Source organism: Mixophyes fleayi, chromosome 11 (assembly GCF_038048845.1).
Source record: "Mixophyes fleayi isolate aMixFle1 chromosome 11, aMixFle1.hap1, whole genome shotgun sequence".
NCBI lineage: Eukaryota > Metazoa > Chordata > Amphibia > Anura > Limnodynastidae > Mixophyes > Mixophyes fleayi.
In genome coordinates this window covers 5,978,672-5,993,746 of record NC_134412.1, presented here as the reverse complement: position 1 = coordinate 5,993,746, position 15,075 = coordinate 5,978,672, and the positions used below count along the sequence as shown (strand labels likewise).

The window sequence follows — 15,075 nt, the reverse complement described above, 5'->3', positions numbered from 1 at the left end:
ATTTTAGTCCTGTAGCTAGACTCCTTAAGATACAATCTGTATTTGACTAAGAAAGGATGTCCGCAGTCAGACCACACAAGTAAATTTGTGCTTAGCAGACACTTGGGTTGGAGGGCATGGGGCATATCTACTCCCTGGGCCGGTCCCATAGTGGGCTAATTTGGTCACTAGGCCACCTGCATATTTTTTCTTTTAAAATAGGCTGCCGAGTCGGTTCTCGCCCCCCCGGGCTAAAATCTGCCAGCCTTCCCCTGCCACCTGCTGATATTATCCGTGCCCTCTCAGGGTACAGTCATCTGGGATTTAAATCTGGTTAGATCCAGGTAATAGAATTCTCTGCATAATTTTTAATGTGTCATGGTGCAGAAATTAATTGTTCTGATTCATTCATACTTTTTCAATAAGATTTGCACAAGTGTACAAGATTATACATAAAGGCTAGATCGATACTGGTCCAAAATCAAAACTTTTGCTTTTATTAAGTATTTTATGTTTAGCATTGATTACATCAGCGAAAATGATAGTTCATCACTAATATTTTTTTCTATAGAAATAAGCATATAAAGTAAGAAATTAACAACTACAAACGTAATTCGTGCTCTTTATCCAAAATAGCATGCTCCCCTATAAAGCAATTTGATAATGTTGTCAAAATTATGCAGAAAAGTAACTGTTCACAATATCTGATGTGACAATATATCTTATATAACGCTGTACATTTTATTTACTGAAGATAATGATTCAGCTAAAGTGGAACTTAATGGAGGCTAAGAAATTAACATATGTTGACATTAAATGATGTAGCTTTTTATACATTGGAAATTAAGGATGGATAATATATAAAAAATACATCTACATACTTAATATTTGCTATAATTGGTAAGGTGCTATAATAATCTCTGAACTTTGAGGCCAATGTGATAGACATATCACAATGAACAGACTTTGTGATGGCTATTTAAAAAACAAATCTGAGATAGACAGATAAAGAAAGAGAAAAGTTTACATGCTAGCACTACAATATGTTTGTGACTCGGCATTGGTATGTAGTTTTTAAAAAATATGGAAATGTGCATTGACCAATTTAGAAATAAAATACAGAGTAAAGACAATCACTCTGGTACACGAGGCAAGGTACAATAGAACTGATTTTGGCTTCTTTTTATTTTAGATTTATCTCCATTCCTACAAGAATACATTTTTCTATAACGGAAGACAAGACAATAGAATTATGCGTAATCTATTGGTGAATGAGCACTTTTTTCCAAGGTAAAAACGTTTCATTGAGAGCAAACGTCTGTCTCAGGAAACACATTTGACGAGCAGGTGATTCTTGCAGCGAAGTAATAAGAAGAGGAGAGAGGATTTGTTGTGTCGTTGAAAGAAACATGTAGATTGATCTTCTCACACCGAACTAAAGCAAACAGAATAAACATTGTTAAAAGTTTTGAATATTCAAACTGAAATTGTTGTGATACTCTTTAAAAGAAAGTATAAGTTGTGATCCTGACTTTAGTTGTAGGTAAATTATTTGAATGGATTGTGAGTGATGCAAATTGGAACTATATTGTAGAAAATTATTTTATAACAGCAGTTTTTTCGTGAAGGATCGGTTATGGCTAACGAGCACAATTAGTTTTTCTGAAGAGGCAAACGTCAAACGAGATCTTGGCAGCGGAATTGATGTGATAGAGTTGGATTTTGTTCTACATAACAGTAAGGTACATAGAATGGGAGTAGTAAGTCTAGGGGTAAAACTACGTACATGGGTCAAGAACTGATTGAAGAACAGGTGACAAAGGATCGTTAGAAATGGAATATATTCCAACTGGATGAAAGTCCTTAGTGATGTACCACAGGGATCTGTATTGATTGTCCTTTTAAATTATTTTTTTTATTAATGACCTTGTAGGGTGGCCTAAGAAGTAAGGTGTCCATATTTACTGATGACACTAATGTTTATTAAAACGGAGCAGAAAAGGAAATTTCCACCATAAATTTTTCACAAAATATTAAGTGACCTATGAGAAGATAAATGTAAGGTAGATAAGTGTTGGGTTACGCTACTTGGGCTATGGTAATAGTTTGTTACTTTGAGATGAAATGAAATACAATTGGGAAAAACAGCTGGAGAAGCATTAGTTGACAGAAAGCAGAGTTGCAGCCCAATGTCAGATAGTGGCTGAAAAAGCAAAAACAAAAATCATGGGATTCATTAAAAACAGGAATGTATGTACATGATTACCATGGAATAAGTCACTTAGTTTAATGTCGTTTTTCTAAACAGTGAAAATGTTACTAATCATTAGTATTAAAAGTGATAAAGATATTCTGAGCAAGAGTATCTATGAGGTACTGGATTGTCAATGTTTATAGCTCATAGTTCAAAGGTTACACTAGATAACTCTTGTTTGTACAATGCATTATCACTGTAGCATATTCACTACCCAAGCATTAATATAGATTGTAAGCTCTCACAAGCAGGGTCTGTTCTACCTGTCTGTACCTTCTCCATCAACCTGGTATGTTTCTGTTTTGTTTTTATGCGTGATTTGTGTTTTTGTATGATTTGTTATGCCGACTTTCTAGCTCTGCAGTTTTATTTGCATTGCAAATAAACATTGAAGACGATCTCCCTTTGGATCCCGGGTATTGGCCAAGCATGGTGTCTGTTCCGTGGACCGTTGCTCAGAGCCGTTAAAATGTATAAACAGGACTTTATAATCTAACAGTCAGCAGCTCTTACCATGTGGTAAGGTATCTTGCAGTCCAGGAGCGGACAGTGTACTCGATGTCCATTGACAGGTCTCCGTTCTTCAGACGCAGATCATCGTTGGCATCCCCATTAAAGTTTCCGCAGGGTCCACAAAGATCTCCGGCTAATTTTTCCTTGACAATCAATGTGACCTTACCATTTAAATTCAACCGCACTCTGACCAATTCATGCAGCTCAATAGATATTTCGGTTCGGGACAACATAATATTTACAGCGCCATCTCCGAGAACGCTTGAGCCTTCCAGCTCCCGTCCATTTAACTATAGATAATGAACAGAAAACATTATTCATAAATTACACATATGACATTAATAATGTCAGAGTATACTGTATAATATACTGATATAATGTACAAGATGCCTTCTATCTATCTATCTATTTAGATTAAGCATTATTAGAGCCAATTATTACTGTTCCCATAATTTTTTTTAACATAGATACAAAAACATCATTTAATATTATTATTATTATTATTATTATAATTATTATTATTATCATTTATTTGTTAGGCGCCACAGGGTTTCCGCAGCTCTGTACATAGTACAAACAGTAGACCATACAGGGTGACATAGTACACAACAATAAACACAAAGTACCAGTGTTTCAGAAACTCCGGGCAGACATATGGAGTAAAGACGGAGCAGAAGAACAGGTATGGAGACAGGAGGGGAGAGGGGCCCTGCCCATAAGAGCTTACATCCTAAGGGAGGGTGAACAAAAACAGGCACAGAAGGGAGCCAGTGAAGCAGGGGGGAGAGAAGAGAGGGACCAGGGATATGTATTAGTGAAGATCAAATCACATTTTCACGGCTTGCCTAGAGTCTTCTCTAGTGTTCTAAACGGAAAGCAACAAAGGAAAATCTTAAGGGAAATAATTCAAGATAGAGATCTATTTTGCACATGTACCGTAATGATATCTGTAACATGTAGGTTACTGCAGGGAAATAAGGCAGATTTGTAATGCTTCAATATTACTTTAAATTTTTTATTAGCCCACACCCACCACATCGGGGTTGTGGGATGAGCCCTAGTGCTTTCAGTAAGGGGGTGCATTTATTGCAGACCCAGTGCCATTAGGAAATTTAGCCCTGTGCTGAATGGCCTGGTCTAGTTGACTCTAAGGCAGAAGGAACCCACGCTTCGGTTTTACCTGCTATACTGCCACCGATCCTGGCTGGTGTTACCTCGTGCTGGTATTGGCACTGTCGGAAGTACCCCGCACTTTCAATCCCCTCAATTTTGCTAATACCATCCTAGGCTAGCATCGCTAGTGATGGGCGTACTTTTGGGGGAATCACTTAAACATGCGACTGTATGTACTACACAAGTTGCACATTTTTCGGACGCAATACAAGTCTACATTTTTGGGTCATTTGCGTCCAACCTTACATGACGACCCAAGAAAGGATATCTATCATGGTTTGGCCCTTAAATCAAATGTATGCACACGTTCCTCATTTTCTATCCTATTTTGCTGTTGGATATTGTACAATGCTACTAAACTAACACAAAACCCCTTCTGGGCATTACAAATGCAATTGGTCTAGTTGAGAAACTTCTGTTATTTGGCAATTATACCGAATAACCAAATGTCAGCGAGCACCATTCAGAAAGGCCGTAAGCCAATCAGATACACCTGCAACCTAGTCGAGATGATTAAAACAGAAAATTGTTGCTTTGATCCCGAAAAATAGAAAAACAATGCAATTTTTTAAAGCTCCGTTCTTGGTCAACATAGGTTACCTTAAATGTTGGAGTTGGATTTCTATAATGCTAGCTATGAAAGGTATTGTCTTTATTTTGTGTTGGTCCTACCCGTGCTCATCTATTGATATTAAAATAAGAAACTGTAAAATCTCACCCAGATTTCTTGCTCTCCATTGACTGATATCAGCCCTTGGGACGTAAAGATGTGCAAAGTTATTCCATTACTGGTCCTTCCTCTGCATTTTCTTACGTCAACGACAATTATAAAATGCTCATTTGCGTTTTTGCTGCAAGTTGATGACATCACATACGACCCTTCTGTTGGGAATGTTCCAGACACCCCGTCAAAAGTAGTGAAGTGGTAGTCAGCACTTAGGGTACATTGAGATTCCCGTGGCTGGCAGCTGCGCAGCCCTTCTCTCACTTGGCACACCTCATTGGCTGCGCAACTTATACTGGCACAGGACACAACACCAGACTGGCAGCTGCAGCGCTGACTGCAATCTTCAGAAACCACAGATTCACCTGCCTGAGATAGAAGAACAATGTCAGCTTTAAGGAAATTGGAATTTCTATGGAGAATTTATGTTTTCAACAAAATAATATAAAGATTACGACCACCTTTGTAAACTTTGGAGGGGTAAAATGTGTACAATACACCCAAAATATCTATTCTTAATATAACTCCTATTCCATGTGCTACAATTTACTGTATACAACCTCTAGTAGAGTGTGTAAAGCCCTCACATTACCTGCAGTCCCTTAAGGGCCCACGCATCTGCCTATGTGGCCCTCAGTCTATGGCCTGGCCCCAGAGGTAGTCTGGGCTGGGGGGCAGGGGTCATCAGCCCCCGGGCTGGTCCCAGAGTGGGCTATCTTGTGCTGAGTCACTGAGCCACATGCATTTTTTTCTCGTTATAATAGGCTGCTGAGTCGAGTCTTGCCCCCCCTGGCTAAAATTTGCCAGCCCTCCCCTGCCTGGCCCCTGTTGGTGCTTCATCTTGCTGACTTCAATGTGTTTTAATTTGTATGTGCTAATCAGCTCCTACCTGAAGATGGGAAGACCTTGATGCACCAGTGCTTGGTTGAGTCATAGATGGAGATTTATACTTCGTTCACATCCCACCCTGGCAAATTTCCTGGTCGACCGGGTTCACATTGATCCCGGGTCTGTCCGGGTCTCCCTGGCAACATCACAAGAGGAGCTTTGATTAGCATCTCTTGTGATGTTGTTTTTTTTACAGCTTTGTAAAACTTGTCGATGTGACCCGGTATTTTTTAACCCGGGTCTCACCGTTCAGACTGTTATCTGTCGGACCCTGCAAAAGACCCGGGTCTAATTACCTAGTCATCCGACCCGGTAGATGCAGGAGACCCGTTCACACTCGGCCTTGACCCGGCTCATCAGGGCTCTCCCTGGCAATAACCCGGAATATTGAGGCAGTGTGAATGGGGTATTAGAGATGCCTGGCCTGTCAAAGATGCACAGGAATTGTGACGGCTACATACATTCTAATTGAAAGAGTATATAGGAAACTGTTACAGATAAGATAGAGACTATACTTTCAAAATGCATGTTTTGGCCTATTTTAAACATTCAATGAACCCCCCCCCCCCCCCCCCCAAATAAAAGCTGTTGATGATTTATTTAAGCATACACCAGTCACTGGGGAAATAAGAAAAAGGTAAGTGACTGATTAAACCAACATTGGACTTACTTTCAAATACCTTCCATTGAAGTTACATCCACAGATATCCATTGTTACACATTTGTCTCCATCGAACACATACCCAGGGTCACACTGACAACCTTCAAAACATCTGCTGGTACAAAAGCTTTGCGCAAGGAGACCACTACAGGTGGAGTCACAGGTCCGGGTACACTGCTCGTAATGGCTGTTGGACTGACAAACGTGTGCTGTGCAGAATTAACAGGTTAGTATTATTACTAAGGCACAGGTGGGTTTGCAGTAAAAAGTATTTGTATATTAGACATAAACAAACTGACAGAGTGGGCAGTCTTCTCAAGCACCACGGCTCATTTTCAATCATTATTATTATTATTGTCATTGATTTGTAAGGCACCATAGTGCTCTGCAGTGTCAGACAGTGGGGAAAACAGACCATACACAAACAGGAACATACAAGGTAGAAAAAGTAAATATAGTGCGAAAACAAATGGTAGTGAGGGCTGTGCTCATAAGAGAGCTACATTCTGGAGAGAAAAAGACAGAGCAAGGACAAGAGCAGCGGGTGGGGGTCAGAGTGGTGATTGGGACAGTTCTGTAGGTGTATTAGTGTGAGTAGTATAGGTGGGAGTAGGGTAGGTGTGAGAGTGAGTTAGTGTGAGTAACGTATAGGTAGGAGTAGGGTAGGTATGAGGGTGTACCAGTGTGAGTAGTATAGGTAGGAGTAGGGTAGGTGTGAGGGTGTAGCATTTAGAGTAATATAGGTGGGAGAAGGGTAGGCTCTAAATGGGTTCGTTTTCAGAAAGTGTTTAGAAATTTGATTGCCAGAAGAGTGTCTGATCAGACATGGAAGGAAATTTCAAAGGTGGATAGTTGTACAGGTGAAGTCTTGTTGGTGGTATGGTGAGGTTCTTATCAAACAACAGGCGAGGTGCAGGCCACATGTAGATCTAAAAAGGCATGATGGAGAGTATTTATAATGAGGTTTGCAATGAATGAAGTCTTGTAGGTTACTGTGAGTAATATAAATTAGATTCTGGAGGATATGTGGAGTGGTGAAAACCCATCTATTTTTTAGAGATGACCATATCCCAGATAACACTATACCCTCTAATGCAGCCTCACAACTATCTCAATCTCCACTCTGAGTCACACTCGCTCCTCGTTACAGCTGTGCCCTCTTCCACTTAGAATGTGAGCTCTCTAATGAGCAGGGTCCTCCATACTCTTTGTTTTCATGTCTGCATTTTTTTTATCTACCTTGTATGTCCCTGTTTTATGTATGTCCTATTTTTCCTACTGTACAGCGCTTCAGAGCACTGTGGTGCCTTACAAATCTACGATAATAATAATAATAATAATAATAATAATGCTTCAGTGGATATATCAAGAGAGGAAGATCAGTGTTGCCCAGCATTTAGGATGGATTGAAGCAGGAATATATAAGCAGAATACCAGATAAGAGGAGGTTACAGTAGTTGTGGTGGGAGATGATGAGATAAATTACAAGAGGTTTGGCTGCATCTTGGGAAAGAAAAGAGAGTGAGTATCATCACACTGCCAGGGTTGACATCACTGCTCAGAAAATGTTTATTTAGTAGAGAGATCTTAAATACATTTTGAAACCAGATCAGCATCACCAGTATAATGCGTGTTTTTGCTCCAAATCAATAAATTAATGGATTGATCTGGGTCTGAGGTGACATCATCTGTTCATCAATGTGTTGGCAAGGTATACATTATTATAAATAGGTGGAGTATATTTCAGAGAGAGGAGAAGAGTATTGTGAAAAGGAATTACATTAAAAAATATACTTTGTAAATAGACAAATCTGCATGGTAATATCATCATCATCATCATTTAGTTATATAGCGCCAACATATTCCGTAACACTTTACAATTGGGGACAAATATAGTAAACTAATAAACAAACTGGGTAAAACGGACAAAGAGGTAAGAAGGCCATCAATGTTCAAACTATCAAATAGTAGCGATAAGTTGTGATAAGAAGAAATATCTCATGCTCCAATTAAACCCTTGAGAACTATATATCCTATATATCAACGTATTGCCTGTAAAAATAATTAACCAATTACTGCGGGAAAAAAGCCCAACATTAATGTTCAAAATAGCCATTAGAATGCAGGTATTAATTTATAACGAATCAAAGAATTGGTAGAACACGACTTACGGCAGCTGGCACTATCCCTCCAGGCTCCTATTTTAGCTCCTTTCTCTTGACATAATGCCGTATAGGCTTGCAAATTGGCACACAGAGCATCCTGACCATCATGCCCGGCACAGACATCGTACACACAGCTCTTGGCATAGTTCTCTGGGGGCACCAGGACGTGGCAGTCCTTAAATGGACCTTGGAGATCTGTTATCAGTCCACATTTGGTGGGTGACTTAGCCTCAATGGATTTAGCTTCAGTACAGGTCGAACATTGATCTCCAGTACATCCCTGGCAATTAGACCCATCTCTAGCTCTTGCCCAGGACGCACCAAACACCGCTGGATCAGTGACTCTGGTACCATCTGGTCGACGGAAATCATCCGTACTGTCCTTGTTGTAATTTCCACAGAGCCCTTCGGTCAATCCTGAGAATGAACTGGGTACCCAGACGGAAACATAGTACTGTCGATCAAACAGTACCTTAAAACCGGCTTTAGTATGAAAAATCACATTATTTCCTTCTTCGGTTACCCAACATATACGATTTTCCGACTGGCAGGGTAGGTTGTATCGCTCTCCATTCACCTGAGATTAAAAAAACACCAACAAAAATGCAAATAACCAAACAACTCTTACAAGAAAATAGTTTAATGGGTGGTTGCAAGCAGAAATCTACTAGGGCTATAACAATGACAGTTATTAATAGTTATTCTACCCGATTTATTCATATCTTTCTAAAATAAATGGTATTGTTTACTGTACTCTATCACCAAAGTTGCCTATACATTGTCCCCAACTGGTGATCCACACGCATAACGATGGGAGATCATTGACTGAGTTCTCCATTTTGCTCATCAAATCTGGATTTTAATTTTCCAGAAACCATCATTTCAAAGGCCACACATATTAAAGTATGGTTTTAAGGTTAAAAAAAACCATGAATGAGTGGCCAATTTTAGTTGTAGGGTAGATCGTTATGGATGGTTTCAGAGGTGACCGTTGTACTTTGAGCTATACCTATGCATTCATTAACGTTAGCACACATTGTCACACAAACGTGGCTGTGATTCAAAATACATTTTTCTTGCCAGGTTATGACATTTACCAGTGGTGTACAATATTTAGGACAGGGTAGCTAGCTCAACCAGAAACATATAAAAGGATTTTCAGCAAAGGCCTTAAGACCAAACCATTAACAAGTAAATACCTATATGTGCCATGACCACTGTACATTAACCTTTCAATAATCAACATTTTCCATTAAAAACTTCACCCATATACAGTTATTTAAAAAAATGTCAGAAGGAAATAAGTTAATGGAAATAATAAAAAAATGATTATACATTTACCAATGTGTTATTAACAAACGAAAAAGATAAATATTAAATATTTAAAATTACAATTAAATCACTCACCACTATGGTCCAGGCTCTCTCTCTTTCCAAGCGTATGACATGACCTTCATAGGTCACAGTGACTGATTTGGTTACTGCAACACTTCCATATGGTTCGTTGTCTACCGTCACCAGGAAGTTTACCCGGTCTGTCTGAATTCTAACAAGGATGTAGGAGCAGGTGCCTTGGAAGTCATAGTATACTAGATCAAAGGTGATATAGTGTGGGTCACCCCAGGCTACACATTGCCCAAACTCTTTGGCATGGCAACCTAGGACACCGTCCACCACTTTGCACTCGTCATTTTCTCCACAGCTGCTGTCCACGCAGGTGGTGATGCCATTCTGCCCGCATGTGCATTTCCTCCGGCACAGATTGTCGGTGTAGAATTCCAGCCCCAACTTATAATAGGTGTTGCCATAAACACAGCCACATTCTGGAACAGGCACACAATCTTGTCCACTGAGGATGAAGCCATTATTACAGTAGCACCCTTCAGTCTGGGATTTAACGCAAGCTGGAGGAGTTGTGAGACCAAAACAGGTGGCCGGACATCCATCCCCAAGGAGCCCATAATGACTATTCTTGGGGCAGGTCATTTCTGTAAACCCAAAATGAGAGAATTAGAAATGAATTAATCATAGAATGTTACAGGAGTGCAAACAACATTTTCATGTCTTTTTGACCACAAATTAAGTCTATAATTTTCTCTTGCCCCAAAAGCTTAATTAAGTACAGGATTTTAATTAAAGCAAACAAATACATTTTTGTGTACTATCACCATTGTGTCTACTAAGAAAAATTACTGGAACCGTGCATAAATTGCAATCTGCTACTGGAATACCATCTCAGTTCCGCCACAGGACTCAGTAAGTTCAACCATGATTTTTGCTGCCATCCATGCTCCTCCTTTGGTGACCTTTGTGGCCTCCTTGGTTACAGCAGCTGCTTCTACAACTTTGTACATAGGGAACAAGTGTTCTGGCTCTGTATTCAGCAGCAAGCATGATTCCAAAGGAAAAAAAACGGGCACACAGGTATTCCAAGCTGGTGGTTGACCATAGGAGTGCCCACGTGGAACAAGAGCTAAAGCTGTTTCCAGAACCAAAATAAGAAGGAGGTTTAGTTGATTTAAATGGTGAAGGACAGTCTTGATTCTACAAGGACTGGTTCATCTTTCTCCAGCACCCATTGTCTCTTCTGACTTTAACCGTGCAACTTGCCAGAAATGTCAGTCGCCAATGATGCTTTAATATTGGTATCTGATAATGCTTCTGCCTTACAGTTGCCACACACAGTTTACCCTCCCCTTCCACAATTGTGATTCCACTCATTTATGAATTTATTGTTCCCTACACCGCTTAGATCGTACGCTCATTTGAGCAAGGGCAACTTAACCTTTTGTTTCATATCATTGTATGATATTTATTTGTACGATGTAACTCTATACAGTGCTATGTAATATATTATTTATAAATAAAGGATAATAGTAAGAAGAAAACTCGTTATAATTAAAAATGTAAAACATTACCGCAGAAAGATGGTGTCCTCCATTCATTGATTATGTGACCATTTCTTTGACATTCAGAGACATAGGACGCAATGCTGGCACAGACAATTGGTTGGTGACCCTTGTAGGCACATGCATCAAATACACAGTTGTCAAAGTATGGAGTTGGGTCAATGGAAGAATAGCATTGGCTGAATGGACCATCGGGTTTGGTGAGAAGTCCACAATGCTGGTCACCCTTGTAGACTTCCTTTTCTTTCTCGCTGCACTTTGAACAGTCTGAGCATTCAGCCGTGCATCCCTCTACTTCTCCCACCTTCCAGTGGTTTCCTAGTTCTTCAGGAGTTTTGGCTATTACACCCTCATCTATGGTGAAGTCATCAGAGGGGTCTCCATTGTAGTTCCCACACAAACCATTAACGGCTGCTTTGTATGTACTTGGCAATCGGATAACCAAATTGCTCCATCCATCAAAAGTCATTGTTAAATCAATATCTAACTTGACAATCACATTTGCTCCTGACGTGAAAGCTACGATCTTTGTTGACTCATAATAAAAAGGCAAGGACATCAACACACCATCAACCTAATAAAAAATAAACATATTTAATACAGACAGTTAAGTGTGTGTGTGTCTGTGTGTATGTGTGTGTGTGAGAAATAGTGGCACAAAACTAACAAGTAGATGATGCATTTATTTTATTATTGCTATTGTTAGTTCACTCGAGAAAGTAAGGGGACATCAGTGTTTATTTTAAGTATTGTCATTAATAATGTGTTTACTAGTACCAAACTGACTACTTGGTTTTTTTTGTGCCTAGGTGGACTAGGAGGAGTAAACTGTACCCCACTCAAAGTGTGAGGCAACACTACTGTTTTCAATAAGGTGCAGTTATGTTCCAGCCCCTATGGAGTTAACAATTTTTGTAAAGCTGTCAATTTTGGAACACGTTCATGTTTATCTATCTTTGTCCCTGGCCACAGGCTACCGCTGTCAATATAATAATGTACTTATCCCTACCAATCCTATGGTCACTGGAAGTTGTAATTTCTATAAGAATTCCGTACCTTGATCTGCTGCGGGTAGTCTCTGCTCATGGTGACGGTTATGTCGTACACTTCCAATATCACGTCTTTGGTGAAGGACACGGCTTTGTTACCTCTGTGGTCATTCTGTACACTGATATTGAAGGGCGTCAGAGATAAGTCACTTGACGTTACCTCTACCATCCGGTAGATGCAAGTGCCCATATAGTCAAATCTCTTAATATCAAATGTCACATAATGAGGATCACCAGAGGCTGTGCAAGTGGCATACTCGGTAGGATAGCAACCACGTATGCCATTGACCACCATGCATGACTCGCTGTCTTTGCACTTGACTTGTTGACAAACCACAACTCCCACCGCCGGGTCACATTTGCAGAGCACGGTGCACTTCTCATCATACCAGGACTGGTTAGGTTCGTAATACCGTCCATTATATTGACAACCGCAGCTTGAGAGGGGAACACACTTGTCACCACTGAGGACCATTTTGTCATTGCATTCACATGTCTCTACACAGGACTTTGTGCATTTTGCTGGGGCATTTCTTTCGGAGCAATAGGCCGGACAGGCATTTCCACAGGCGTTATAATGACTGTTCACATCTTCACATATCTTGGCTGAAATAAATACAAGGAAGGAATACCGTTCATGAAATATGTCTTGAAGACTGTAGACACATGATTGCCTTGTGCAAATAACTCGTTTTGCTGTTGGTTCTAGTAATTCAGCACTGTGAAACCAACTTTTATTTTCGCCTAAATGCATATTACTTTTAAAAGGATTGTCCATTTTTGGACTGCTCATCCCATTTATATAATCAGCCCCCCCAAATAGCAACTAGAGGGGTCCTTCTATTGAAACACTCGTTGCCTAAAACCACAAGTCAATCGCATTTACTGGTGCAGTTTGTGTTCTGAGTTCAGGTAACAGGGATTATTGTTGAGGATCCCCATTTACTATCCAGCTGGGGCAGATTGTTAAAGGTCAATAGAAATTATATTGGTTTCTGAAAAAAATGTTTAATGTCTGTTAAATTGATAAATTGATAAATTATTTTTAAGAGCTCTAGAACATTTTATATGTGTGGCTAAAACACTAATATACTACAGCCACCTCTATGTATATAGAGTAAGTAAATATATTGCACTCACGACAGCCAGATGGTGTCCTCCAATCATAGAGCTTAACTCCTTCCTGTAGGCAAGTGCTTGCGTACGTCTCAAGCGCTTGGCAAAGGATATTTTTGGCGCCATCATTCATGCAGACATCAAAGAGACAGTCATCAAAGAACTTGTTGGGGCTGACTTTTGGGATACATTCTCTAAATGGTCCATCCGCCTTGAAAATAATACCACAGCTTTTATCGCCCCCATATTGTTGCTTCTTATCTTCGTCACAGGTCGGACATTGACCAGGGCAATTGTCAAAACAGAACGGATCTCGGTCGTACTCTTTCCACGATCCTGCCCACTCTATGATGGAGCTCACTAGATTTCCATTTGGCGTTTTCTGTTCATCGCTTAGATCTAGATTAAAGTTGCCACAGAGACCAGATGTCGAGTTATGATAGCTACTGGGCAAGGTCACAGTAACGTGCCAATTCCACTCATAAGTGACTACAATACCACCTACAATCTCCACAACGGCTGTGAAACCACTTTGACTCGCTTTCACTTTCCCACCAGCTAGACTGACCGGCAGATTTGTTAATTCGTCATCGACCTAAGCAAATATAAAAAATACCAGAGTTAAAAGGATGTTTGTCCATTTAAAATCAACATTTTGAGCCTAGAAAATCTTACAGCAGGAGACTTTTGATATTACTATAAGGTACGAAAAGCAATCCATTTTATTTTACTTCTTTACTTGTTAGCTAACTACAATTGCCAGCAGTGGGTTACCGTCGAGAGTGAAAATATTATATTGCACGAAAAAGATATGGATTATATAAAGTATCTATTTACTAAAAAGGGAATGATTGGGCAACCTTGGAGTCGCTTCTTTTAAGTACAGTGATCTGGAAACAAACGGCTTACGAGGTTAATCCAATGAGCAATCTGCTGTCCAGTGCTACTCTGTAATATGAACTTGTTTCTTAAAACGTACAATTTTTAACAAGATCATTTCCAACTTCAGATTAACAGTGGTTCCATGGCGGTGCATTCAATAGCAGCGTGTGTATCTATTGTAATGCAAATTGTTTGTGTTTTTTTCTGTTGAGCGGTCTTAATATTCCCATAGGTATGATTTCCCATTAGAACGCTATTTGTGCTGTCACAACATTAATAAAAGAGTGTAACTTCCATACTGAGATAAAGGTGATCTAATGAGAATGATGAGTAAATATAATATAGGTAGGGATTGCTCACACATTACTTTGCTGATCTGCTTAGTAAATGTTTATCATTTATCTCTCTCTTTCTCTTTTTCTCTCTCTATTTCTATATCCTTCTCTTTTCTCTTATTTCTCTTCTCTTCTACTCTCTGCCTTTTCCATCTTTCCCTATTCTTTTTCTCGATTTTACCTCCTCCTCAACTCTTTTTTTACATTCTTTCTTTTTACTTATATCTGGCACTCTCTCTTTCTCATTCTCTATCCTTTTCTAGTATAAAGGATTTAATTTAAACCCACAGGTAAGGCCGTAACTAGGGGTGGTGCGAGAGGGGCTACCGTCCAGGGGGCATATCTGAAAGGGGACGTAGGGAAATTAATATTTTAGGTTAATTTGGTGAACTTTGAAGGCAGTAGGTGTCAGTTCTTACCAACAAAA

General features: G+C 39.7%; 1 protein-coding gene across 1 annotated transcript in view; it reads right to left on the bottom strand.

Annotated features, from left to right (window-relative positions):
- Positions 1 to 455: 455 nt before the first annotated feature.
- LOC142106874 (IgGFc-binding protein-like) overlaps positions 456 to 15,075 on the bottom strand; it is a 56,226-nt gene continuing 41,606 nt past the window's right edge. The window contains exons 13-21 of the mRNA XM_075189913.1: positions 13,456 to 14,026; positions 12,323 to 12,921; positions 11,276 to 11,840; positions 9,765 to 10,345; positions 8,364 to 8,934; positions 6,202 to 6,401; positions 4,638 to 5,012; positions 2,747 to 3,036; positions 456 to 1,414 (exon numbers count right to left, since the gene is read on the bottom strand). Coding sequence (XP_075046014.1) covers positions 1,405 to 1,414; positions 2,747 to 3,036; positions 4,638 to 5,012; positions 6,202 to 6,401; positions 8,364 to 8,934; positions 9,765 to 10,345; positions 11,276 to 11,840; positions 12,323 to 12,921; positions 13,456 to 14,026 — 3,762 coding nt within the window. The 3' untranslated portion in view covers positions 456 to 1,404. The remainder of the gene's footprint in view (positions 1,415 to 2,746; positions 3,037 to 4,637; positions 5,013 to 6,201; positions 6,402 to 8,363; positions 8,935 to 9,764; positions 10,346 to 11,275; positions 11,841 to 12,322; positions 12,922 to 13,455; positions 14,027 to 15,075) is intronic.